This window comes from Piliocolobus tephrosceles, chromosome 19, assembly GCF_002776525.5.
Source record: "Piliocolobus tephrosceles isolate RC106 chromosome 19, ASM277652v3, whole genome shotgun sequence".
Classification (NCBI taxonomy): Eukaryota; Metazoa; Chordata; class Mammalia; order Primates; family Cercopithecidae; genus Piliocolobus; species Piliocolobus tephrosceles.
The window spans coordinates 25,501,717-25,527,861 of NC_045452.1; the positions used below are offsets into that span (position 1 = coordinate 25,501,717).

At 46.3% G+C, this 26,145-nt stretch overlaps 1 protein-coding gene across 4 annotated transcripts in view; it reads right to left on the reverse strand.

Annotated features, from left to right (window-relative positions):
• The window catches only part of EFCAB6 (EF-hand calcium binding domain 6), a 304,195-nt gene that overhangs the window by 95,898 nt on the left and 182,152 nt on the right, over positions 1-26,145 (reverse strand). For all 4 annotated transcript variants that reach the window (XM_031934644.1, XM_031934643.1, XM_031934646.1 and 1 more), the window contains 4 exons: positions 20,268-20,382; positions 17,280-17,413; positions 11,312-11,544; positions 977-1,073 (listed from right to left, as the gene is read on the reverse strand). In XM_031934644.1, coding sequence (XP_031790504.1) covers positions 977-1,073; positions 11,312-11,544; positions 17,280-17,413; positions 20,268-20,382 — 579 coding nt within the window. The remainder of the gene's footprint in view (positions 1-976; positions 1,074-11,311; positions 11,545-17,279; positions 17,414-20,267; positions 20,383-26,145) is intronic.

Here is a 26,145-nt window from a genome sequence, read left to right on the forward strand (position 1 = left end):
GCACAGACAGTCCACTCTATAGAGCCACGGCACAGACAGTCCACTCTGTGGAGTCCACGGCACAGACAGTCCACTCTATAGAGCCACGGCACAGACAGTCCACTCTGTGGAGTCTACGGCACTGACAGTTCACTCTGAGCAGGACAGGAGGCTGGGTAGAGACAGTCCCAAGAGGTCAGCAGCACTTCAAAGACAAACCTTCATTTTGGGCACAGGCCAAGAAAGAGCAAACACAGAAAGAAAATGACCAAATGAAACGAAGTGGAGATATTTTTCAAATTAATGTGAAAATATTTCCATAATGCAGTTTAAAAAATACTTATTAGAGCGAAGCTCTTGCCTTCTTGTTGCATTATAAAGTGGTGATCTCACAGCCTAGATTTCAGGACAAACTCGGTTTTGCACGTGCAGTTCTATTATCCTGTAGGCCTGGCTGCCATTGGCCCTGTTGGATTAGACAGTCAGTCCCATCTCAATACCATAATCACAGTTTATATGATTACACATGGAGGGTATCTGCCTTATACACGTGCTTCTATAATTTTGGCAAGACAGGAAGAAACAGCTCTTTAAAATTTATGTTTATATTGTATAAAATTAAGTACAACAGCATCTTATATTTTTCATGTATTAGTTTGGTGAAAAGAAATTGTGGTTTTTCCGTTAAAGTAATGGCCAAAACCGTGATGACTTTTGCACCAACCGAATACATTTTTAACTCATATCAAGCCTGAAGTAACGCCAGGAATTTCTGTTCATGTAACTCCAACAATTCCTTATCTTTCTAAACCTCACTTGACCTTGAATGTGAGAATGTAGTTTGAAAAAATCTTTTAAGAATAGCAGGAGTCCCATACTGGGTATACAGAGTTGTTTCCCATCTTAGCAGCTGGAGCTGAACAGCTTCATCATCCCAGTGATCTTGAAACATTGAAATAGATTTTCTTTCCTTTTAAGGAAATAATCACTTTCTTACCTTAGACAAGTCTGACCATCTGTTTTTTGCTTTGGTAACAAGATACTGATGAGCCTGTTCACAAGCTAGTTCTGAATCCGCGACCTTCTGTTTTGGTCTTAAAAGAAAAAAAAAAATAATAAATAACTGTGTTTAAACGTAATGGGTTCATTAATCTCCCAAGGGGTTTCCCTATCCCCCCTGTTTGTTTCAAGGATACCATTAAAGTCTGTTGTTTCACATCTGGTTTAACTTAATTCTTAAAATACAGTCTTATTTCTCCAGCTGCACGTCAGGAAAGTCTTCTTAAATTGTGTAAGTCCTTGTTTATTTTCAGATAAATGCTATTCAACTTTTTTTTTTCAGCACACAAAACAAAAAGGGCTCATTTATTCTCAGAAGGGGGAAAACACAATACAACATTAAGTGTCTTGGGAGGAAAACAGCTAAAAACTTTTATTTCTGAATTTGCAAGTTGGAGAGATAATGGAGACTACAGGAAATGGTTGAGAAACACTGAGGGAACTTCTCAGCTCATTTTCCAAGGTGAGGCTTGTAGGATTTAAAGATAGGGCTGGGCGTGCTGGCTCACGCCTGTAATCCCAGCACTTTGGGAGGTCAAAGCGGGTGGATGACTTGAGGTCAGGAGTTCGAGATCAGCCTGGCCAACATGGTGAAACCCCGCCTCTACTAAAAATACAAAAATGAGCTGGACATGGTAGAAACATGCCTGTAATCCCAGCTACTCGGGAGGCTGAGGCAGGAGCATTGCTTGAACCTGGGAGGTGGAGTTGGCAGTGAGCTGAGATCGTGCCATTGCACTGCAGTCTGGGGGAAAGTGCGAGACTCCATCTCAAAAATAAAAATAAATAAAAAGGATCAAAATTCTGTCATATTTACTCACAAGATGGACACTTAAAAAAAGACCCTGTGCTCACAGGTCCCTGCTAGGCCACAGTAAAGCACAATAAAGGCTGAGGCTGGAGGGGCTGGGATGCCCTGGATCTTTCCACGCACTAGAACAAATTAGGAATGGAGGAAGATGTGTAAAGCCGGTGTGCACACCCACCCTGGCGCCTGGCTAGTGTAAACTGCAGTCACTGTGATTTTCCTTCTCCATCTGACTCCCTCTGCCCTTGACAGTGCTGTCTCTCCCCACTCTCTTCTGAGAGGTCATCTCTTCCAATGTCCCCAACTACAGCCTTGATGCTGCTTGCCTATGAGTCTGCACCACCGGTACCACACCCTCACCTGCTTTTCTGTGCCATCTTTCTCCAACTGCCTACCGGACTCTGCAGAATCATGGAATTTCGAGGGTGGAAAGGGATCCAAACTCAACCAGCCAATCCCCTCTCACTACTTGACCATGTAAGGCTTTGGAAGATTGATGGAATTATGTTGCAGTTTTACAATTTTTGCTTAAAAGGACTGTAAGTCCTAATGATGTCTACTGCCCTGCCTTCACGTTTAGATTCCTCCTAAATCCCACCTGCACCAGAGGACTCACCTGAACCTCCCCAAAGTGCTGTCAGAGAGCCCGTGAGGGGCATGTGCTATCTCAGCAAAGTCAGTGGATCCCAGTTGATTTCACTGTCGAAACGCATATCCAAACAGCCCTAGGCCCCCTGCTTTCCACACCCTGATTTCTCTTCCAGGTTATAAGGCTTGATTATTTCCTTAATTATCCATGAGCAAACCAATGAAACCTACTGCTTTTCCATCCATTTTCCCCTGTCTCATTTTACATACTTGTCCCTCTAGAGAGATCAGGAGGTTTTCCGGTGGTTACTTAATTCCTCTTCTATTGCCCAGCTTGTTAAATCTTGACAATCAGTCAGATCTAGCCTTCCTTCCTATCAGCCAGCTCCTCAGTCACAGATTCATAGGAACAGTCGCTATGTGCTGCTCTAGGCCCTGCAGACACAATGACTAGCAATGCGGACAGAGTCCACATTCCCAAGGAACTTACACTGTGATGCAGAAACTTACAACAAACACACAAGAAAAATAAGTGACTCGGCCGGGCGCGGTGGCTCATGCCTGTAATCCCAGCACTTTGAGAGGCCCAGGTGGGCAGATCACGAGGTCAGGAGTTTGAGACCAGACTGGCCAACATGGTGAAACCCCGTCTCTACTAAAAATACAAAAATTAGCCGGGTGTGGTAGTGCACGCCTGTAATCCCAGCTACTTGGGAGGTTGAGACAGAAGAATCACTGGAATTTGGGAGGCGAAGTTTGCAGTGAGCTGAGATCACGCCACTGCACTCCAGTCTGGGTGACAGAGTGAGACTCCATCTCAAAAAACAGAAAGAAAAGAAAGGGAGGGGGGGAGAGAGAGAGAGAGAGAGAGAGAGAAAAGAGAAGAGAAAGAAAAGAAAAGAAAAGAAAAGAAAAGAAAAGAAAAGAAAAGAAAAGAAAAGAAAAGAAAAGAAAGAAAAGAAGAAAAAAAAAAAGAAAGAGACTCAGATAACTTCAGATACTGCATGGGACCCAGAATGATGGGGCAGGGGCGACTTTGTCAGGAAGACCAGGGAGCGGCTCTTTGACAGCTGCGTGAAGACCTCAGGGAACACACTACAGACAGTACCAGCGTCTTGGGAGGTACTTCCGGTCCCAGTTAGGATGGAGTAGACACACTTCACCCTTTCTCTCCTTCTTACGACAACCCAACATCCTACACAGAATACAAAACACAACTATCTGAGGACACTAAAAGGTAAATAATAGGAGGCTGATGGAAAGAGAAATAAAAACTTGAAGAATGACAAAGTTATGAGTTTCATGGGGCTTTCCTCCCATGTTCCCAGCTTAAGAGTCAACAGCAGTCCTAATTCTGGAACTGTGCAGCAGATGTGAACAGAAAAAGGTCCAAAAGAAAGGCTGACTTTCTGACCAAAGAGCTAGGACAGGATGGAGGGCCTCTTCAGGAGACAGTGGCAGGAATTCCCATTTTTGTCTCTGTTTACTCTCCCAGCCCAATTCTGAGACTGCACTTTTGTAGCGGTGCCCATGATAGCAGTGGCCCCCATGATAGCAGTGGCCAAAACGTTAACATTTTCTCTAACTAGAAAAAATGAGAAAAAGGGTCCCTGTGATTCAAGGAATGTTGGGAAATCCATGTTAATTTTTTTTCTCTCTCTCTTTTTTTTTTCTCTCACTAGGGCCCTGAAGGTGACCCTCATTATGAGACATGCATAGCAACACAGATAGGCTAAAACCTAAGATTTTCTAGCCAGAAGACGCAGAAAAGTAGCCCTTGGAGGCTACAGAGTGTGGTGGAGATCATAGAGAAGAGAGAGCTAGAGGAAGGGACATCTGTGCAGGAAGTTCCAGGTTCACCTCTGATATGTGCAGGTGTGGAACTGACCCCAAGCAGCAGAGCAACAGGCTTTGAGAACATGATTACTGTGTAGTTAAGACTGACTTCTGGGTAATGCACACGTGGGTTTCCCTGAAGAGTGCTGCGATGACTTTAAAACAAAATTGACATTAAAACCACAGAAGGCATGTTAGGACTTGCAGTCTAAAACTAACTAGGCTGATTGCCTGCTAAAATAATGACCAAAATAAAATCAACACAGTACAGAGGATTTTAACAGAACCAGAGTATCATAACAAAACAGTTAAAATATCTAGGATACAGTCCAAAGTGATATAAAAAAACCAGAAAAATCTCAATAATGCTCAAGGTAAAAGACAACAGACACCAACCCCAAGATGAACTAGATGTTGAAATTATCAGATTATAAAGTAGCTATTATATTCATGGAGTAAGAGCAAACATACTTGAAAGAAAGAAGAAGGAAAAAGGAAATAACTAAAATACAGTAACTGAAATGACATTCACTGGATTGGCTCAGCGGCAGAATGGACTGACAGAGGAGTCAGCAAACTTGAAAACTCATGAATAGAAATCTCTCAAACTGAACAAAAGAGAAAATAAAAATAACATAGTCTTAGAGATACAAAACCTGTGATACAAAACCAAAAGGTCTAAGCTTCATGTCATTGAGGTACCAAAAGGAGAAGAAAAAGATGGGTACAGAAAGAGTATTTTTAAAAATAATAGCTGAAAACACCACAAATTTGGCATAAAACATAAATTTACAGATTTAAGAAGCTCAGTAAATCCAAAAAGAGATAAAACAAAACAAAACAAAACAAAAAAACAAACAAACAAAAATCACCAAAAAACCCACGGTCAAACAAATCAAATCATAAATTATACTCAACTGTCTGAAAAACTAAAGATAAAAAAAAATATATCTAAAGTAGCGTGAATGGCCTGGTACGGTGGTTCATGCCTGTGATCCAAGCACTTTGGGAGCCTGAGATGGGAGGATTGCTTGAACTCAGGAGTTCGAGACCAGCATGGGCAACATGGCAAGACCCTGTCTCTAGAAAAAATACAAAATGTAGGCATGATGGTGCTCACCTGTGATTGCAGCTACTTGGGAGGCTGAGGTGGATCACTTCAACCTGGGAGGTCAAGGTTGCAGTGAGCTATGATCACACCGCTGCACTCCAGTCTGGGTGACAGAGTGAGAGACCTAGTTAAAAAAAGAGTAGAAAAGAAAAGAAAAGAAGCCTGGGAAAAATGGCATATTAAATATGAGAAAATGGAATACTTGAATACTTCTTGCCACAGATTATGGAGGCCATAAGACCATGGAACAACGTTTTTAAAGTGCTGGAACAAAAGAATTGTCAACCCCAAACTCTGTATCTAGCAAAAATATCTTCCAAGAATAAAGAGTAAATAAAGATATTATAAATTGAACAAAACTAAGACAATTTGTCTCCAACAGACCTGCTCTACAAGATGTCATATAGGAAGTTTTTCAGGGGAAGAAGAATGATAGCTGAGAGAAACTTAGAACTTCAGAAAGAGAAGAATAGCAATAGAAGTGGTAAATACCTAGGAGATTATAATACACATTCTTTTCTCAGAGTTTAAAATACATGAAGCATAAATTAATAGTACTAGAAAAAGAAATAGTACAAACTCAAAAGTATTGCTGGAGACTTCAACACTCCTCTCTTAGTAATTGATAGAATAAGGAGACAGAAAATAATCAAGAATATAGAAGACCTGAACAACACTAATAACCAACTTGATCTGACTTTTACAGAACACTCCACCCAACAGCACCAGAATACACATTATTTTCAAGTACACACAGAATATTTACCAAGACAGACCATATCCAGGGTCATAAAACAAACCTTAACTAATTAAAAAGAATTAATATCACACAAGATATGTTCTCCGACCACAACAGAATTAAATTATAATCAATAACAGAACAATATTTAAACACTATGCAATTTTTTTTTTTTTTTTTTTTTTTTTTTTTTTTTTTTGAGACAGAGTCTCACTCTGTCACCCAGGCTGGAGTGCAGTGGTGTAACCTCAGCTCACTGCAACCTCCACCTCCCAGGTTCAAGCAATTCTTCTGTCTCAGCCTCCCGAGTAGCTGAAATTATAGGCACCCACCACCACGCCTGGCTGGCTTATTTATTTATTTATCATCTCTTTAGTAGAGACGGGGTTCTGCCATGCTGACTAGACTGGTCTTGAACTCCTGATCATTAGGGATCCGCCCACCTCAGCCTCCCAAAGTGCTGGGATTACAGGCGTGAGCCACCACACCTGGCCTGAACACTATGCAAATATTTTGAAATTAAACAACACACTTCTAAACAATCCATGGATCCAAAAGGACGTCTTAAGGGAAATTAGAAAATAATTTGAAATGAATAGAAATAAAAACTACAACATATCCAAATTTGTGAAATGCAGCTACATCAGTGCCTACAGGGAAATGCATTACATTAATGGCTTATATGAGAGAAAAAAGGACTCAAATAAAAACTATGGGTTTCCAATTTAAGAAATATAAAACAGAAACTGAATCCAAAACAAGCAGAAAGAAGGAAATAATAAAGACCAAAAATCAATAAAATTGAAATCAGAAAAATAGAGAAAAATCAATAAAACAAAAGCTAGTTCTTTTAAAAGATCTATGAAAGTGAGAAGACTTAGCTGAGCTGAAGAAGAAAGGAGAAAAGAGATCAACTATGAAAGTCATAAATGAAATAAGGAATCTCACTAAATACTTCACAGATACTTAAAAAACAATAAAAGAACATTATGAACCATATTAATTCCATGAATTTGACAACTCTGATGACCAACATCTTGAAAGATGCAAATTAGCAAAACTCACTTGAGACGAAACAGAAACTCTGAATAATCCAATAACTATTAAATTAACTGGATTTATAGTTACAAACCTTCCAGCAAAGGACATTCCAGGACTTGATGACTTCACTAGTTAATTCAATCAAATATCTAAGAAAGAATAACAATTCTACACAATATAGAAAATGGAAGAGAAAGGAATATTCCCAAGTCATTTTATGAGGTTAACAGTGCCATGTTACCAAAATCAGGATTGGCATTCATGACTTTTATTATTCTTAGATGTCTTCCAAAATAAATCACTTATTTAATTTATTATTATTATTTTTTTTAATAAAATAAAGCTCATTTTGGCCAGGTGTAGTCACTCATGCCTGTAATTCCAGCACTCTGGGAGGCCAAGGCAGGTAGACCACCTGAGGTCAGGAGTTTGAGACCAGCCTGGCCAACATGGTGAAACCCCATCTCTACTAAAAATACAAAAAATTAGCCGGGCGTGGTGGTGTGCACCTGTAGTTCCAGCTACTCGGGAGGCTGAGGCAGGAGAATCGCTTAAACCTAGGAGGTGGAGGTTGCAGTAAGCCGAGATGGCGCCATTGCACTCCAGCCTGGGTGACAAGAGCAAAACTCTGTCTCAAAACAAACAAACAATTCATTCTATTTTGCAATTATCATCTGAATCCATTAAACCCTTGTATATATCTATGACAAGTTATGTGGTCTTAGTGATGCTGCTTTTAATCTTACTATATCTAACCTAAATAATATACTACATTATCCTAAATATTTCATTATTACTCTTCAACTGTTCCCAGCTTTGCTAAAAAGAGAGACAGAGAGAGAGAGAACAACAAAACCAAAATGATAGAATCACCTGTTGAAATGAACCACCACTAGGACATCACCCTTCAGTGTTCTTGCTGCAGTGCCCAAAGTTCTACAGTATTTCTCAAGAGTGGATAAAAGAAGACAATGACACCATGCTTGGGGTGTTGTATTAGATTTCACTGAATGCAGCTGGAAATTCAGAATTCCTTCTTTATGCCCAAATGGCTAAGGGAAGAAAATCTGAGATAGGAAGAGATTTCACAATTATGAGATGATTCAGAAGAGAAAGGCATATAGAGACAGAACAGCACTCTAGATTCCAAAGATGATGGTGACATTGATCACATCAGCCAAAGCGCTTGATGACTGAATGATATATTTCTAAGGATAAAAAAGGAAATTTGGTATTTTCATTCAGTTAGTCATCCAACACGAAGGAGCTGATCATGCGGTATTTGGCGATGGACTATCTAATTTTGCTAAAAGGACACATGAGAATTTTCTTTCATCTTTTAGGATGTTTGTGCATCAAAATGTACTCCATGCAGGCTGTAAGTGGATAAATGGTCAAGGCAAGTGTGTTTTAAATAAGGACTGGAAGGGAATCGAAGAAGTAGAGAAAAAAGGAATAAGTCATTGGACCAATCATTCTACTTGGTATTTATATATCTTAAAATGAAAATGTTTTGCAGTTATGAAGCCAACAAGATAGTGTCCTCTTTTCAGCAAGGTTATGAACTCTCAACGTTTTCCAAAGTATTGTGTTTTTATGATGTGGGTGGAAAGTGAAGACCCAGAGAGCAGAGGGGCCCAACCAAGAGGGCAGGAAGGCTCTTAGAAAGGGGTGGTATCCAGGTCTGCGTGGTGGTGGAGATGGAATAGGGCAGGCTTTCCAGGCAGAGGAGGCAGCCCCTCCCAACAAGCTCCTGGGCTCAAATCCCTGCCCCACTGCTCATTATCTGTGTCCTTGTGGACACGTCTTCAACTGTTCTCTGAGTCCCCACTCCTTCATCTGTGAAGCCAGCTGGGAATACCTTCTTTCAGGGCTGCTGGGGTATTAAAGGACCTGTCTTCAGGAAGCACGGCACAGGGCCTGGCCAGGGTGGGCTTAGCTTTCTGAAGCAGTGCCTTGGTTTGGGTCCACCAGACCCCGGGGACCAAGCCAGGTCTCACTGGGCTGCAGCCTCTCCTCCTTTGTGTCCACACTCCACTCTGGGGCACAGAAGGATCTTTCTAAAGCAGAGTGTGACTCCCTCACTCCATAGCATATGGCCTTCCCTGCCTACTGATAGAAGGTGATGTCCTTCACAGCCCACCCTCCTGCCCTCCTGGCCTCCTCTCCAACCAGGCCCACCATGCAGGTGGATCCCACACATGCATCCTCTCCCCATTTCCTGAATGTGCTCAACACCCCCGCCTGCCTCTGTGATCTCGCAAATGTTCTTCCCTGGCCTGGAATGACCCTTCCTCTAGCCTGCACCTGGCAAACTCTTACTTAAACTTCAAGATCCAGCTCAAATGTCCCTCCTTTTCCTGAGCAACTCGCAGGTGCCTCCCGCTCCTGTGGCACTTAGTCATCCTCTATTTTGTACCTGTCTTATATTTGACCCTGAGCCCCTCCAAAGGAGCATCTGGGTCTTATTCATTGTTGTACTATCTAGTTCTGTGACAATGTCTAGCATATACTAGGCCCTTAGTAAATATTTGATGAATGAGTGTATACATACAAATAATAAGGTTGAGTCATCTGAATGGGAAAACTGCACTTTGTGGTTGAAATTTTCCATGTTCGTTCTGCAGAGAATGGAAAATGAACTTTCTCCAGAGAATTTTTTCGGGAAGAATTGTGTTTGTTTGTTTAAATGCGAGGCAATGAAGTCTCATATTAAAGCTCCTGAGAATCTGAGCCACTGGAAGCAGGTGTCCAACTTACGTGTTAGATGATCTTTTTGCTATCATCATTTTCTTTCTTGCTTGCTTTTTTATTTATTTATTTTAGCGTAGACAAAATAAAACCTATGAATTCAGGGGGAAGAATCGGCGTGCAAGATCAGAGGGCCTTCTGCAGCCTAGCCAAGTGTCACAACAGTGTGGCACAGTGGCTGTGGCTTCCAGGGGCTCCAGTCTCAGGGAGCTGCCCTTGCCTAGGTAGAAGCAATACCTGACTAGAACCCCTGGGGACTGTGACTGCCTCAAGGGCAAAACAGCATAGTGAATGTCACTATGATGCTGTATCGTCACATCAGAAGACACACCTCAGTACTAGCATAGCACACAGCATTTCACAATTACTCGTGTAATAATAATTGGTCAAGGAGGAGCTGACTAGCTACTTCATTCATGCATGTCGGCTCTCAGCAGATCTCAGCAGGGAGCCAATGGGGACAGGAGATCCCCTGCTGCCACTGTTGGATGGGGTTGGATGGTAGCCCCATTGTGCCTTCAAGGAGTGTACGTGCTCCCTGGGAGACAACACTGAGTTGGAGCTCAGCTGGACACTGAGATTCTCCTGGCTGGGAGTGAGGCCACAGAGGCTGGGCAGGGGCCTAGGGGGCAGCACTGCCCGGGGAGGGTCTGGAGGAGGTTCTTGCGTCCCCTGAGGCAGTTGGCACAGATAGCTTCTCAGCGCCCGTCAATTATTACGAGACGGTCTGTGTTCCCCAAATTCACACCCATCACCTAGATTAACATCTGGAGGTGAAGAGGAGGTAGGAGGCATCAGTTCCCGAAGAAGGCTACTGTGTTCACTTGACAAAGATTTATCTGCGTGGAGTTTGTGCACAGCCCTCCGCCTGCCCCTGCAGAGGACGGGCCCAGCCTTGGACAGAGGACAGGCTATGCTTACAGGTCTCCCAAGCGTCAATTTTAAAGGACTGAGCAAAAAGCATATATTTTTGAACCCAGATTAATACATAGAAAAATAAGTATATGTATGTATGTGTGTATATATATGTGTGTATATATATTTTTTCATATACATATGAATATAAGTATATGCATATGAAAAAAGACACACACATATATATGTATATATTTATATAAGTATGTCACACACACATATGTAAGTATATGCATATGAAAAAAGACTGAAATGATACCCAGCAAAATATAAAATGATGCTCACAGGTGGTAAGACCCGGGCTGTATTTTCTGGTTGTTCTACACTGAATGCATATTCCTAGTATGACTTTTTCTGAACCAAGAAAAAGAAAAAACCAATCACTCCATTCTTGGCATCCTTTGCGGACACCATGGAAATACCGGACATCACAGTGGCACGGGCCGGCATATATCAAAGACACAGAACCGTGCTGCCTTCTTACCTAATGAGTCTTTGAGGTGCTTCATCTGTTTTCAGTGATCTCTTCTCACACAAATTTCGAAATTCCCGAAAATTTAAAGTGACACTAAGTCTCAAGCCAAGAAGGCCAAGGAAGCGCTCAAACTCGTCATCTTTGAGATTAAACAGTAGGTGCAGGAGCAATCTGTGAAGGTCATGCATGTTGATTATGCCATCCCTGTCAGTGTCTATTTTAAAGAAGGCAGAGTAGGGGTCCTAAAAACAAAACACACAAGTCAAAGCCCTTCTCCGTGAGCCCCGGACGGCAACACATGCATACCTCCACGTGTACGGCCTCATCTCCACACAGGGAGGGGCAGCTTGGCTGGGCCCTGACTATTGCTTTTAGAGACTCGGCTGTTCCAGGAATATCCTCGCCATGCTTTGCTTTTCCCAAGAAATTATAAAGCTCTCCAGTTACCCAGGGGATATAAACGATCCTCTTTGAATGCTAAGAGTTCAGGGAAAGGAACAGACTGCTTTTCTTTCCCTTCTACACTCTCGGTTTGTGGAGCTTATACTTCTAGTCCAGGAAAGAAGGGAAGGAGAAAGTGCTGGAGGTTTCTGCTCGCAATTTTTTATATCACTTTCATCATGTTTGGCCGCTTCTGTCTACAGGCAAACAAATACCGCACTGAATCTCAGGCAAGGAGCCACCTGAAGGCCAGGCCTCTGTTTCGATGGCCGTGACAGAGATCAGCCATGTCTGGGATCCACAAGCCTGCCACGTCCAAAGGACTTCCGCTCAGCCCATCGCGCTGGTTGGAGAGCACAGGGATTCCTATTTTGCCGATGAGGAAACAGAGGCTCAGGGTTCCCAGGGAACCCGTGACTAGAGACCCTGCTGCATGATAGAGCATGCGCTCTGCAGGCAGGTGGCTCAGTCGCAAACCCCAGCTCTGCCACTTACTAGCAATGCGACCGTGGGTGAGATAGTTAACCTTGCGGTGCTTCTGTTTTCTCGTCTGTAGAATGGGGACTATGATAGTCCCTGCTTCCTTGGGATGTTTGTGAGGAGTGAATTTGCTAATGACGCAAAGCGCTTAGAATGAGACTGGCTTTCTTGGCACTCTAAAATGCTGTTCATTGCGTTTGCCATTTGCCTAAGATCATAGAGCAAGTGCAAGGCTCTGCCCGGGGCTGATGCCTGTTTCCTACATGCACCTGCTTCCCGGGTCTCAGGCCTGAAAAGTTGCTGATGTGGCCCCAACCCACCTTGTTCCATCGGCACCTGACGCAACCCCTCACCTGGGAGTTACCTGGCTGTTCTGGCGGCATTGCTCTTGTCCCCTCTTATGACAGCCTTCTCCCACAGAGGTTACTTAGGATATCAGGCAAGACCTGCTGTGACCCCAAGTGTCTCATGCAAATGTGTAGGGATTTTGTGGAAAGCTCTCTCTGTATTCACTCATGTATTCATTCACCAAAAATTATTCAGCACCTAATATGTGCAATTGCCATGCTGAATACTGTGGAAATCACTTTAAAAGATGCCGCCCCTGCCTCTGGGAGACAATAGAGTGTAGCAGGGAGGCTGATGTCTAACTCTGCCCGAGGGGGCCTCCCGGGGTGCAGGCCCATCTGTTTCTTGATGATTCCCTCGACACTGCCAGCCCCAAGACCCCCTACCCACAGCCTCACATCTCCAGTGGTTTGGGGGCATTTTCTCTGGGATGTCAAACTGAACATGGCCCAAATCAAACTCCTGACATCCACCCCCTGTGCCCACCCTGCTTCTCCCAAGTCTTCCCGTCCCAGTAAGCGGAGCTCTTTCTTCCCAGTTGCTCAGACACAAACCTGGGAGCCCTTCTGAGCCCTGGCTTCCTCTCACCCCCACATCCAGTCTGCCCACACATCCCGCTGGCTCTCCCTTCAGAGTGCATTAGCACTGGACCCTTTCTCCCAGGCCCACCGCCTCGGCCCCCACCCAAAGCTGCTGGACTCCTGCAGGAACCTTGCGACGGCTCCCAGCTGCCATCATCAGCTCCGTGGCCTCTGCTCTGTGCAATCATCCCCAAGCAATCCCTTACAGCCGACATCACGCATGAGGCACCTCTGCTCAACCCCCTTGACTCTCCATCTCACTCAGAGTCTAAGGCCGAGGCCTGGCTGTGGTCCCCAAACCCGTCTACACCCCCATCCAACCCATCCCCTTGCTGTTCTTTGAACAGGCCAAGCCTGCTTCAGGGTGTTTCAGGGAGCCCTCTCCAGTGTCTGCAGGGCTCTGGCTCCCTCATGACTCTGTCCGAGTGTCCCCTCTTCAGAGAGGCACTTCCTGACTCTTCTGCACAGTGGCATCAGCCCTGACAGGCTTGTGGCCTCCCACCATCCTCTACTTTTCTCTTTGGCACATGTCACCACCTGACCTAGTAGAGGTTTCTTTTTTCTTTTCTTTTTTTTTTTTTTTTTTTTTTGAGACAGAGTCTCGCTCTGTCACCCAGGCTGGAGTACAGTGGCCGGATCTCAGCTCACCGCAAGCTCCGCCTCCCAGGTTCATGCCATTCTCCTGCCTCAGCCTCCCAAGTAGCTGGGACTACAGGCGCCTGCCACCTCGCCCGGCTAGTTTTTTCTATTTTTTAGTAGAGACGGGGTTTCACCGTGTTAGCCAGGATGGTCTCGGCCTCCCAAAGTGCTGGGATTACAGGCTTGAGCCACCGCGCCTGGCCCTAGTAGAGGTTTCTGTGTCCACTGCACTTCCCCCTAGAACATAAGCGCGAGGCTGGGCTCTGATCTGTTCCCTGTTGCAGCCCCAGCTCCCCGAGCCATGCTCACCACAACGTCTGTGAGAGGGGGTTTCTGGACATGAAGGAGCAGCATTTCCCAGGCACTGAGCACTCTGCTGGGTACAGAGACACCATAACTGTAACATGGCCCCTGACACCCAGGTCCTCACCGTCTACTAGGGAAGCAAGACAGGAAGCAAATCATGGCAATCCAGTGTGATTACTGCAGGGACACAGGTGTAAAGGCTGTGTGGGGCCAGCCTGGATTCTGGACTCGAGGGACAATCTAGATGCTATGAGATCATACATGGCTAATCTTCACAAGTTTATAAACTAATCATTCCTCAAATCTCAGTCTTCAGCTTCCCCAGTGTTAGTGGGTAGTACAGAGGCTTTGGAATTGAGCTGGTGTTATTTCAGCTCCTGACGGCACCATGTACTAGAGAGGTGGCTTTGGGTCACTTTCTCCCCGTCTCTGACCCTCAGTGTCTCCAGCTGTAACAAGGGAACACTAAACCTATTTGACAGGGTGGTTGCGGGTGGCAGAATACATGAGGCCCTGTGTGTGGTCCTCCAGTTTGCTGCCTGGCTATCAGGTGTGGTGTGCTCAGTCAGCAAATACAAACTGGTCATGCGCAGTGTGGCAGGCACTGTGGCAGCCCCTTGGGTTACTGTGGTGGATGATGTAGAGATGGCTCGGGGCTCACTGTTGAATCTAGCTGCAGCAGCCTGTGGGCTGCGTGCTGGGAGGGACGTGAGGAGAGAGGGGAATGTGCAGTGGCCGACCTCTCAGCTGATGTGAAGAGCTCGAGAAGGACCAGAAGCTTGGGGAGGAGTTCGCTGATCAAAGGGGAGGTGCCATCCAAGCAAAGGAACAGAATATGCGAAGGCTGAGAGGCAGGAAAGGGTGGGGAGGTGGGAGATCCTGTGGGCAGGCCAGGAGGGAGCAGGGCAGATCCTGATAGCACAGTGGGTGCTCTGGTCAGAGATGCACATGGATGAGACCGTCCTTCGTGGACCAGGGGTCCAAGGTGAATTGTGAAGTGGAAAGTGAAGTTGCAGAGAACTGAGTGTACTGTGACCCTATTTGTGGATTGATAGGTTTATCCTTTTTGTTTCTAAAAGATATATGAAGCCAGGGACCGTGGCTCACACCTGTAATCCCAGCACTTTGGGAGGCTGAGGTGGGAGGATCACTGGAGCCCAGGAGTTTGAGACCAGCCTGGGCAACATGGCAAGACTTCATCTCTACCAAAAAAATTTAAAAACAGTGACTGTACCGTCCCATTTAAAAATTGAGACCCATGCTTTGTTCACTTTGCATACACCTGCAAGGACACAAGCCAAGTCCTCATGAGCCCCAGACATAACCCACATCCAGCCTGTCTCGCATAAAAACTGGCAATTAGGGGTTCACTCCTCTGTTTCACTCACTAGCTTACAAATTCTCTAGTGGGACAGAGTGGGTGTTGGTGATGGACTGTTGAATGAATTCATTATTTAATTATCTAAAATAAAGATCATTTTGGAAAACACAGGATATACATTCGCTGTAGCCAAGCTTCACTGCTCGTAAAGATAGGAAAGCAACGGCGCGGCATGGAGCTGGGCTTCCCATGGCCCCCACTGGGAGACACGAGGAGTATGCGAGGGAGAGAGGAGACAGCCTGAGAGAGGGGACAGCATGGGGGCCTGCAATGCAATGGGCGAAGTGCAGTGAGGCAGCTGCCAGACCTCTGCAGTTAGGGTGCCCATGGGGGCCCTGCCAGCCAGCACAGAGGGGTGTCTGCTCCTGGAGCCTTTGCCTACCCTCTGCCCTCTCTCCCTGCAGTGGCCACTGCTTCCCACCCAGCCTGGCTTTCCTTTGGAGGACCAGGCAATCCCCACCTAAATGACCTCTTCCTCTTCCACGCTGGAGCCCACAGCCCACTGGTTCCCAGAGTACTTCTCTTGGCCGGCCATTAGCCTGGATGAGATCATAAGGACCAATCCTTCTCCATGTATGCATATGGAGATCATATTTGCTCAAACCAAAAATCAGAATGCACGCTCTGAAAACTGGATAGAATGTTCAGAGTCTGAGCTGGGCTGCCATCATAAATGCACGCATGCTGAAATGGGAGCCTGGTAACCAAAATGAATCTCCAGGGGTGATCAGTCTGGGGAGGATGCCTCAGAGCACAGGAAATGGGGTGCTGCCCTCCCCACAGCCCCCGAGGCTGCTCTGATACCCAGTGTCTCGCCCGCCCCTTCCCTTCTGGATTTCACCCATCTCCATTCCGCCTCCAGATGTGCTCCCTCCGGATGGGCTCCCTCCATCCATGGGGTGAGGACGCAGTCTAACTCCCCGGTACCCTTGGCCCTGTCTCGAGGTTCGGCTTATTGAATTGATCTCCCTAACTTTATTCACCCTCTTTTACTTCTCCTCACAAAAAGAGCTCAGATCATCCTGTACTGGCCTCTATGTTTGAACGGCTGCTGTCTACTTCTGTTTTGTCTGTTACAACTTGCATGCACCATACACACCTCCACCATGACAAGCTGTGTGCTTTTCCCTAGAGCCCATGCCTTGTCTGTCCTGGCCTGGCTCAGGCTGCCTCATCTAAGGCTTGCTCCCTCCTTTCCTAGCCAGCCCATGCTTAGGTCTTACGATTCAGTGTGGGGGCCACCTCCTCCAGGGAATCTTCCTTAAAGGGCTCTTTTCCCTGTGTCCCCAGAGGATGCTCCAGTTCCTTCGACGACAGCCAGTTACTATGAATATGACTTGTCTGTTTACCATCTGTGTCTGGGATTAGACGGAGCTCCCTGGGGCGGGGCTGGTAGCTTTCATCCACAGCATTTAGCACAGATTCTAGCACATAGTAAGTGTATAACACTTGTTTGGTGGGTGAATGGATGAGGGAATCAATGAGGGAATGGATGAATGGGTTTCAAAGTCACTGTACCATGGGTTGTCATGCTTCTTCCCCACAAACACCCGCCTCTTGTGAAAAGGGTCTCCTTAGCCTTCTGCCAGCAAAGCGTCCCTAGGGGTCCCTCAGGGAGGGAAGAAGCCCCTTCCTCCCCACACACCTCTCTCTGACCAATGCTGGGTCTGCAGAGGGAAATGTTCTGTGTCCCTCAGGCTGACCGGGACATGACCTGCACCAGGACTCACACCCACTTGGGCTGCATGGTTGGGAGCAGGGGAAGCCTAGAGAAGCCCCGTGCCAGACAGTCACAGTTTACCCGGAATGACTCCTTCAACCTCCTGGGGAAAAGCTTCAGGCATTCTTCTGCGGTGATGAAGTGGCTGTTCACGTAACTTTTCGAAGGAGTTGGAGGCTGCGGTGGAGTGGTTTCCGGCCCTCTCATTGGAGGATCTGGAACAGTGACAAAGATCAGGGTTTCCACTAGGGCCCATCAGCTTCATTCTTTTTTTTTTTTTTTTTTGAGACAGTCTTGTTGTTGTTGCCCAGGCTGGAGTACAGTGGTGCAATCTCAGCTCACTGCAACCTCTGCTTACTGGGTTCAAGAGATTCTCCTGCCTCAGCCTCCTGAGTAGCTGGGATTATAGGCATCTGCCATCGGGCCTGGCTAATTTTTGTACTTTCAGTTCAGACAGGGTTTCACCATGTTGGCCAGGCTGATCTAAAACTCCTGACTTCAGGTGACCCGCCTGCCTCAGCCTCCCAAAGTGCTGGGATTACAGGTGTGAGTCACCGTGCCCGGCCCACCAGCTTCATTTCTACACCAACGTTTTATCTCTGCCTGTCCCAAATCCTGTTAAAGCCCCATACAGTATCCTCCTGTGAGTTGAACACAGCATTGACCTTCTTACTATCTAGTTTCTTTTCCTTCAATTCTCAGACACTTTCCTCCTCTTCCAGGAGGAACCGTACTCCAGACTGTGGGGCCTCCTTTCACCCTCACGGACCACACTTGGCACCCTGGCATGTTTACTTGTCCTGTGTCTCTTGTTCATCTCCCAATTCCCAGACGAGGAGAATGAGAATTTCTGCCTCTTTTTTGTTTCCTGGAATCATGTCCTAAAGACAAGAATATAGAATTCATTCAACATTCATCAGTTCAGCAGCTATTTCCTGACCATGTATCTGTTAAGTAACATGCTGAGGCCTTCATCTGTTTCTTGGTCCTTCCAGCAATGCTCAGGAGAAGGTCCTCATGTTTGTTTACACATAAGAAAACCTATCATCCCATGCACTTTACCTACAGGGCGGTGAGGCTTGGGGGTCCCCAGCTCGCCTGGGAGGTGGAGCTCGTGGACAGCACAGCTGAATTCAGGTCCTCTGATACTAAGACCCAGTTGGTTCCCTACTACCTATGCCCTCTCTCTCCCCTAAAATTAAGGAAGGAAGTGTAACCTCTCCTTAAAAACTCCATGTCGGCTAGGCGCAGTGGCTCACGCTTGTAATCCCAACACTTTGGGAGGCCAAGGTGGGCAGATCATGAGGTCAAGAGATCGACACCATCCTGGCCAACATGGTGAAACCCCGTCTCTACTAAAGATACAAAAATTAGCTGGGCATGGTGGTGCACGCCTGTAGCCCCAGCTATTCGGGAGGCTGAGGCAGGAGAATCGCTTGAACCCAGGAGGCCGAGGTTGCAGTGAGCTGAGATCATGCCACTGCACTCCAACCTGGTGACAGAGTGAGACTCTGTAGCCTGGTGACAGAGTGAGACTCTGTCTCAAAAAAACAAAAACAGAAACAAAAACAAACAAACAACCTTCCATGTCTACCCTGTTTCCATTTGGCTGGGGTCATCTGAGTGTGACCTTGTGTCAAAGCCAGGCTACATACCAGGAACTTGGTTCCAGATGTGGTTCTCTGCACCTGTTGCTCCTGCGCCCTCCCCCTGGTGTGGTGGGCAGATGGATGGGGGAGACGGTACCCCAAGCTCATGGGCATCCTCTGCCCCTCTTGAGCCTGGCTTCTGCCTCATCTGCCTCACTGCAGAGGCTGCAAGTGGCCTCCCTCCGGCTCCTTACTGCCTGGCAGATAACACCCCCACCCCACCGCCTGACCCCGCTGCCACATCCCCCGGCCCCTAGCAGGGGCCACACAGGGCCTCACTCCCCACCATGCTAGAATTCTTCACGTGTGAGAAAGCAGCTTAGAGGGGCAGGGGGGAGACAGGCAGGGAGAGGAGGAGTAGGAAGTAAGAGGAGGACACGGGCAGCCAGGAAGCCGGGAGCAGGTGATGGAGACATAGTCCAGTTACAGCTGTGACAGCTTTGCCAGCACTACGTGCCCTGGGCCCCAATTTCTTCACCTGAAAAATGAATGCACCTGGCAGGTGGGACGCAGTCACTTAAATACAGGTGAGTTCCTTCTCCTTCTTATTTTCCTTTAAAAATATCAAAACACCTACCCAGGGACAGTGCTGAAATTCTAAAATGCTGCGGCTTCTCATGATGCCATTTTTCAGGGGTGTGAGACTTCTCTGTTTAAGGGTGGCAAATGACAGTCTGGCAAGGCTGGGGGACCTGGGTGAGGATCCAGCCTGAGTCTCTGGGAAACTCACCACCTTACACGGTCACCTGCAGACCCAAGGCCGGGAAAACGGAAAATGCGCGGGGCTCCTGCATTCTGCCTGGCCAGCCTGCAGGGTATTTGCAGCAAAAGAGAAGAGTATTCCACTGAGATATCTGTGTGATTTCTGCAGCTTCTCTAGAGGGCTTGTCTGTCTACCAAAATATCTTTGGTGTGTGAGAAAGCAGCATCAGTGAGTGGAGAGGCGGCTCCAGCATACGGCACAAAGATGGGTTCCTAACAAATGGTGGAGGGTGAGGCTGGCGGCGTGGCTGGGTGGCCTTCTAGAGCCTCTGCATCATTCTCTGTCCACAGGGAGGAGTAATATTTGTTTTGCCTGTATGCGGTATTGTTTATTACAGATAACCAGCAACTACATTAGGGGAAAATCTTAAAGGCCGTGAGGTATGATTCAAGTAACAGGCTTTGGGGCACAAACTTTCTGAACCATTCGTGCTCTGAGTTTGTAGAAGACTCTTTCAGGCACAGTTCTGCACTCACAGTTCTAAACATGGTCAGATAAAATTAAACAAAAACGGTTGTTTGCAGCCCCGGAAGACACCTCGTTTCAACATCACAGCTTACACTACTTCAACCCAAGTGACCTGGTGGCACTGTTACCAAAGATGTGCGATGTCACCCAGGACGCATCCCACAGGGTATGGACCTGGCTGTTAGCTACCTTCAAATCCTGCCGCAAAATCAAGATAGCTCATCCCTTCCTTCTCAAAGCCTATTTTAGTGGTCAGCAGGGCATACTGCTCATCGTCCATGGGCATCCCAGTGTCTTCCAGTACCTGACGAGGGAGAGAGGGGAGGGTGGAGAGGTGTTAGGTGGTTCTGCGGGTCACTACTCCCCGAGCACCTCCTGCCCCTGCGCCAGCTCACAGCACGGCCCATAATGGTTACTTACCTGACCCCACCCACAGGCTGCCAGAGGGTAGGACCGAGTCTGCTGTGTCCCTGGGCCTTGCACAAGGCTTGTGTTTGTTGGGTGAGTAAGTGAACAAAGGGACAAGTGGTGCAGTCGGCATGGTACTTGGGCCCACAGGCGCTACTGCAGACTTTTCCAAGCTGTGCCGTCCAAGATACCCAAAGCCACACTTGTTACTGCCGTGGCTTTAGAGTCTCATACGTCAGGTTTATGTTCACATATATTCAAGAAAACAAAATAAAGCAAGCAAGGTAGTTTGAAGAAGGAAAACTGAAGTTTTCATTCAAGTTTCATTATGATCCCAGTTTACATGAAAAGCGGCTGTTTTTTTTTTTAATGGGGGGGCATCCATGAACGCTTTTTTTTCTTCTCCATATGCTAGTCCACTCACAGAAAGTTATTCCTGATTCCTTCCCTCCAAAACACATGACCTACTGTTTCAGTTTTGGGTTTATTGGGGGCAGAGGGAGCACCCAAGAAAATACTCTTCTCTGCCTTGCAAATACTGAAGTCTCGATGACATCTCCCTAGGAATTACAGAAAAGATGATGCCCTTTGGCCAAAAACCCAGACAGAGCTGCCTGCGCAAATGTGAGCCACCCACAGAAGGGGTGCTGGGTGGATACAGGTAGATGGAAGGCACCACCTCTGCTGATCTCAGAGTATTCACAATCCAAATGGGAAAGCACGGGTTTCCCTCCAAGAAAGAACACGGAATCACAGTTCTAAATGTATCTATGGACCAAGAGGTCAAAGATGTCCAGGATGACCAACCCCACCGGCAACAGGGGATGGAATGCTTTCTAGGAGAACTGGGTTTGCTGATGGGTTGTGAAGAAAGTGTGTGTTGGGTGGTGAGGAATACACAGGTTATCGTCAACAAAGTCAGCAGACATCACCGGAAGTCAGAGTAAGTTCCAGGTGGAGGAGTGCAGTGGCACTCACTGAATTCAGCGGAAGAGGCGGCTGGGGAGGGAACAGAGGGACCAGGTGAGGCAGTGTTGCCCTCATCATGGTCATTGAGCAGCACCTCTTAGTGCCCGTGTATAACAGGCACGGTGCGGGGCTCTGTACAGGCTCCACGCGGATCTCATTTAATCCTCAGCAGAAGCCTCGAGAAAGGCACTCTTTCTAACCTCATTTTAACGCCATGGAAACTGAGTCTTAGGGAGTTTGGGTCACTTTTCTTAAACACATGAATAGGAAGCGACAAACCTGGGGTTCAAATCCAATTCTTCTTTTCTTCTTCTTCTTCTTCTTCTTCTTCTTTTTTTTTTTTTTTTTTTTTTTCCTTTTGAGACAGAGTCTTGCTCTGTCACCCAGGCTGGAGTGCAATGGTGCTACCTAGGTACACTGTAACCTTTACCTCTCCGGCTCAAGTGATCCTCCTGCCTCAGCTTCCCAAGTAGCTGGGATTACAGGCACATGCCACCACACCCAGCTAATTTTTGTATTTTTAGTAGAGACGGCGTTTCACCACGTTGGCCAGGCTGGTCTCAAACTCCTGACCTCAGGTGATCCACCTGCCTCGGCCTCCCAAAGTGCTGATGTATGAGCCACCACGCCCGGCCTCAAACCCGGTTCTTATTAACCACTGTGATGAGATCTACTGTAAGGTCACAGGAGCCTGGACAAAGAAGAGAAGAGATGAAAATGGACAGGAAATGGCCCAGTGGGAGCGAGAAGCTCCGCCATGGAGCCCTGGTGTCCTCCACGTATCCAAAGAAGCCACATAGGCAAAGACCAGCCTGAGCCTTGGTGGAGCCTGAAAGGACAGGAGGCCTCTAAGGAGCTGGCCAGAGCCCACCTCCCACCTGCCTCCCTATCTCCCCAGGAAGGCTGTCAGGAGACAGTTTCTCCTGCCTCCAGATTCTGACAGGGTGAGGGGCTTTCTGCCCCGGCCCCTTACACTAAAGCTGCAGAAGGAAGCCTCTTGGCTGCAGTCTGGATGTGGCTCTCGGCAACAGGGCACTCCACACCTTGTGGTGCAGTCATCAGCTTCTTTCGTTTAGGTGTCATCCTTTTTGATATTTGGGAAGAGGACCAGAGAGCTGGCCCTTGTGGCTTATTCTCCCTTTCGCTGTCTATGTAAATAACAGTCTGATCGTGAAAGTGGCGCATTGTATCTTTGCTGGTCCAATCAGTCAAGCCTGGCCTCGGCTTCCTGTGCGTGGAGGTACACAGGCCGTGATGTGGCTGGTGCAGGGCTGGAAGCTGAGAGAAAAGGGAAGGGATGGAGGCGTTGCAGTGCTGCCCAGGGGGATTCAGGGGAGTGGCAACGCAGGAGTACAAGGCTATCACCAGGGCCTGCCTGTGGAATTGGGCAGGAAGCATGTGACTAGGAATGCTGACAGTTCTGTGCCATCTGCACATGGTCCCTGGCCTAGCTCTGCCTGTCCCAGCACAGGATAGCCCTGGTGTTCAGGTAGAAAGCCGTGGCCCCCACAGAAGTACCCACAGCCACGGTGAACCTCTGATTGGTTGCTTGCTTTGAAAAAAACTTAATATTTTGAAAACAATTGCACATGAATTATTCATGGCAAATTCTTCTTGCTCAGTTCTTTCACAAAACCATATGTACTGGATCATAAGGAAATGTCTGCAGGCAAATGTTCCCCAGCCTGGAGGGCTGTGAGGTGCCAGGGAGATTCGTACCATCCCCCAGGCCCTCAGCAGCCTGTCCAGCAGTCGCAGGACCGTAATCCCCAGGGGTGCGGAGCACCGCAGAGAACACAAACGCTGCAAGTGCTATTCCCAGAAGAGGCTCAGGGCAGGCCCCAGATGCAAAGGCCTCCAATGCGTCTTCCGAGGCTCCCCTTGCACCACTTTCATTTCTAAGATGAACACAGTAGCAAATCAACCAGATTTATCATGACCCTTGGAGGCAACATACAATACGAAGGAAGGCGCACCAGCAAGGTTTATAAAACAGATTTAAATGTTTAACCATTCAAGTCATTTCCTTTGGTCTTTTCTAGGAGGCATTCTCCTAAGAAAGTTGCTCAAAGACTGACAAACTATGGTCTGGCATGTGTTGACTCACCAGAGAGTCGTCACTCCTGCCGCCCCTGGGGCGTCCCTTAGATTGTAGAACCGACTCTTCCCCAGGAGGCCACAACATTTCAGGGAACTGTTGCTGGGCCCTCTCCACCCTGAGAACGTGCCCGATGATGAAAGTGAGGACTCAGCCTTTTCTAAACGCAGCCCCTGCACAACATTCTGTGAGAGAAGCAGCCACCAGTTTCTGTCTGTGACACTTGTTTGCTACGTCTCTTTGCAGCACTTTTTTGGCGGTTTCTATGTGATTACACTACATATTCTCAACTTTTCACAGTCTGTTTAGACTTAATGTTATGCCACTTCACATAGACTGTAGAAACCTTGCAACTTCATAGAGGTCTCCTGCACCCTGTTTTTTTTTTTTGTTGTTGTTGTTTTTCAGATGGAGTTTCACTGTTGCTGCCCAGGCTGGAGTGCAGTGGCGCAATCTTGGCTCACCACAACCTCCACCTGCTGGGTTCAAGTGATTCTCCTGCCTCAGCCTTCCGAGTAGCTGGGATTACAGACATGTGCCGTGTACCACCATGCTCGGCTAATTTTGTATTTTTAGTAGAGACAGGGTTTCTCCATGTTGATCAGGCTGGTCTTGAACTCCTGACCTCAAGTGATCTGCCCACCTCAGCCTCCCAAAGTGCTAGGATTGTCCTGCACCCTGTTCTTATGGTATAGTTGACATCTGTTTCACATCTACATATGTTATAAATCCCACAAGACAATGCCATGATTTTTGCTTTGAATATTCCTATGTGGTTTTTAAATGAAGAAAAATAATAGCCTTCTATATTTAATCAGCAATTTGCCATTTCTAATGTTCTTTGTTCTGTTGTGGACAGCCAAGTCTTCCTAGTATCAAACTCCTTCATCCTGAGAAATTCCTTTAGCCTTGCTTGTAGCGAAGATCTACTTGCAATGAATTATCTTAGCTTCTGTTTTATTCAATTTGAAACAATCACCTTCATTCTTGAAGGAGACTTTGGCTGGGTATAAAATTCTGGGTTGGGAGGTATACGTTTGGTTTTGCTTTTGCTTTTTTCCTTCCCATATGTTACTGTTCCACTATCTTCTCACCTCCTCCATTGTTTCTGGTGCAAGGCCAATGGTAATTTAAAATGTTGTTTTCCTGTTTGTAATGTGTCATTTTTCTCATGCTGTTTTTAAGATTTCTCTCTTTGATTTTGCTTTTCAGCAGTTTGTCTGTTATTTTCTTTGTAATATCCTACTTGGGGTTTTCTGAGCTTCTGGAATCTATATTAGGGCCTTTCACCAAAATTGGCAAATTTTAGCCATTATTTCTTCACATATGTCCTCTTCCCTAACCCCTGTCTTTTTTCCTTTTGTGATTCCAATTACACCTATGTTAGACCTTTTGATATTGCTCATATGATTGTGAAACACTATTCTCTCTTTCTCTCTCTTTTTAAAAAGCTTTTCTCTCTCCTCTTCAGTTTGTATAACTATTAATCTATCCTTAGGCTCACTGACTTCTGTCATCTTCATTCTGTGGTTGAGCTATCTGGTGAATTTTTTGTTTCAGATATCTTATTTTTCAGTTCCAGAATTTCCATGTGGTTCTTCTTATAATTTCTATTTCTTTGCTGAGATTTCATATATTTTCATTCGTTATATTTTCCTTTGTATCACTGAGCATTTTTATAATGGTTACTTTAAAGTCTTTGAGTGTTAATTCTAACATCTGGTAATCTTAGAGTCTTTTGAGAAAGATCACATTTTTTCTGTTTCTCCAAAGTTGAATAATTTGGGGTACCCTGGACATCGTGGAGGTTATGGTGTGGGGCCTGTGGATTCTGTTGTAGTTCTCCAAAGAGTGACATTTTTTTATGTCTACATATGTTACAAATCTATATATCTATGTATTTTATATAAATCTATATATTTGTTTCATGTGTTTGAGCAGGCAGTAGGCTTGGTTGGAATCAAACTGAAAAAGTTTGAGTGTGTTGGGCTGTAGCTTAAATTTCAGTTCAGTTCTTGTATCCTTAGCTAGGTTACTTGCAATCTGCTCTGCTGATGTGTGGTTTAGAGTCAGCCAGAGATTGAGGAAGAATCTATATGCAAAAGCAGGAGCATCTACTCTCTCTGGCTCTCTCCTTTTCAAAATGCCCCCTTTCTCCATCCCCATCTTTACTTTCAGGTAGCATTAGTTACCCAGACCTCTTCCCTCTGGTTCTTCAAGCCAGAAAGGCTATTAGTTTCCTCAGGTGAACAGCTGTAGAAAATGGGAACTCACTCATGCTATTCCCCTCTTTAAGAGTTGACACCCTCCTGAATGTTCTTGCCTAGTCTAGTTTCATTTTCCGGGACCTTCAGGCATTTGGTTATTTAATAAATTACTGATTTACTGACTTACTTAACATAGTCCAGTGTTTATACTTGGTATCTCTGGGAGGGCTGGTCCAGTAGAAGCTTACTTAGCCAAACTGGAAGCAAAACTCCCAGGAATATTTGCTGGGTGCTACAGCAAGCACATTCTTAAGATACAGGTATCACCAGCTCAGGGAGAGCTTTCTCGGTCCTCCCCAGCCTGGGTGACCAAAAAAAAAAAAAA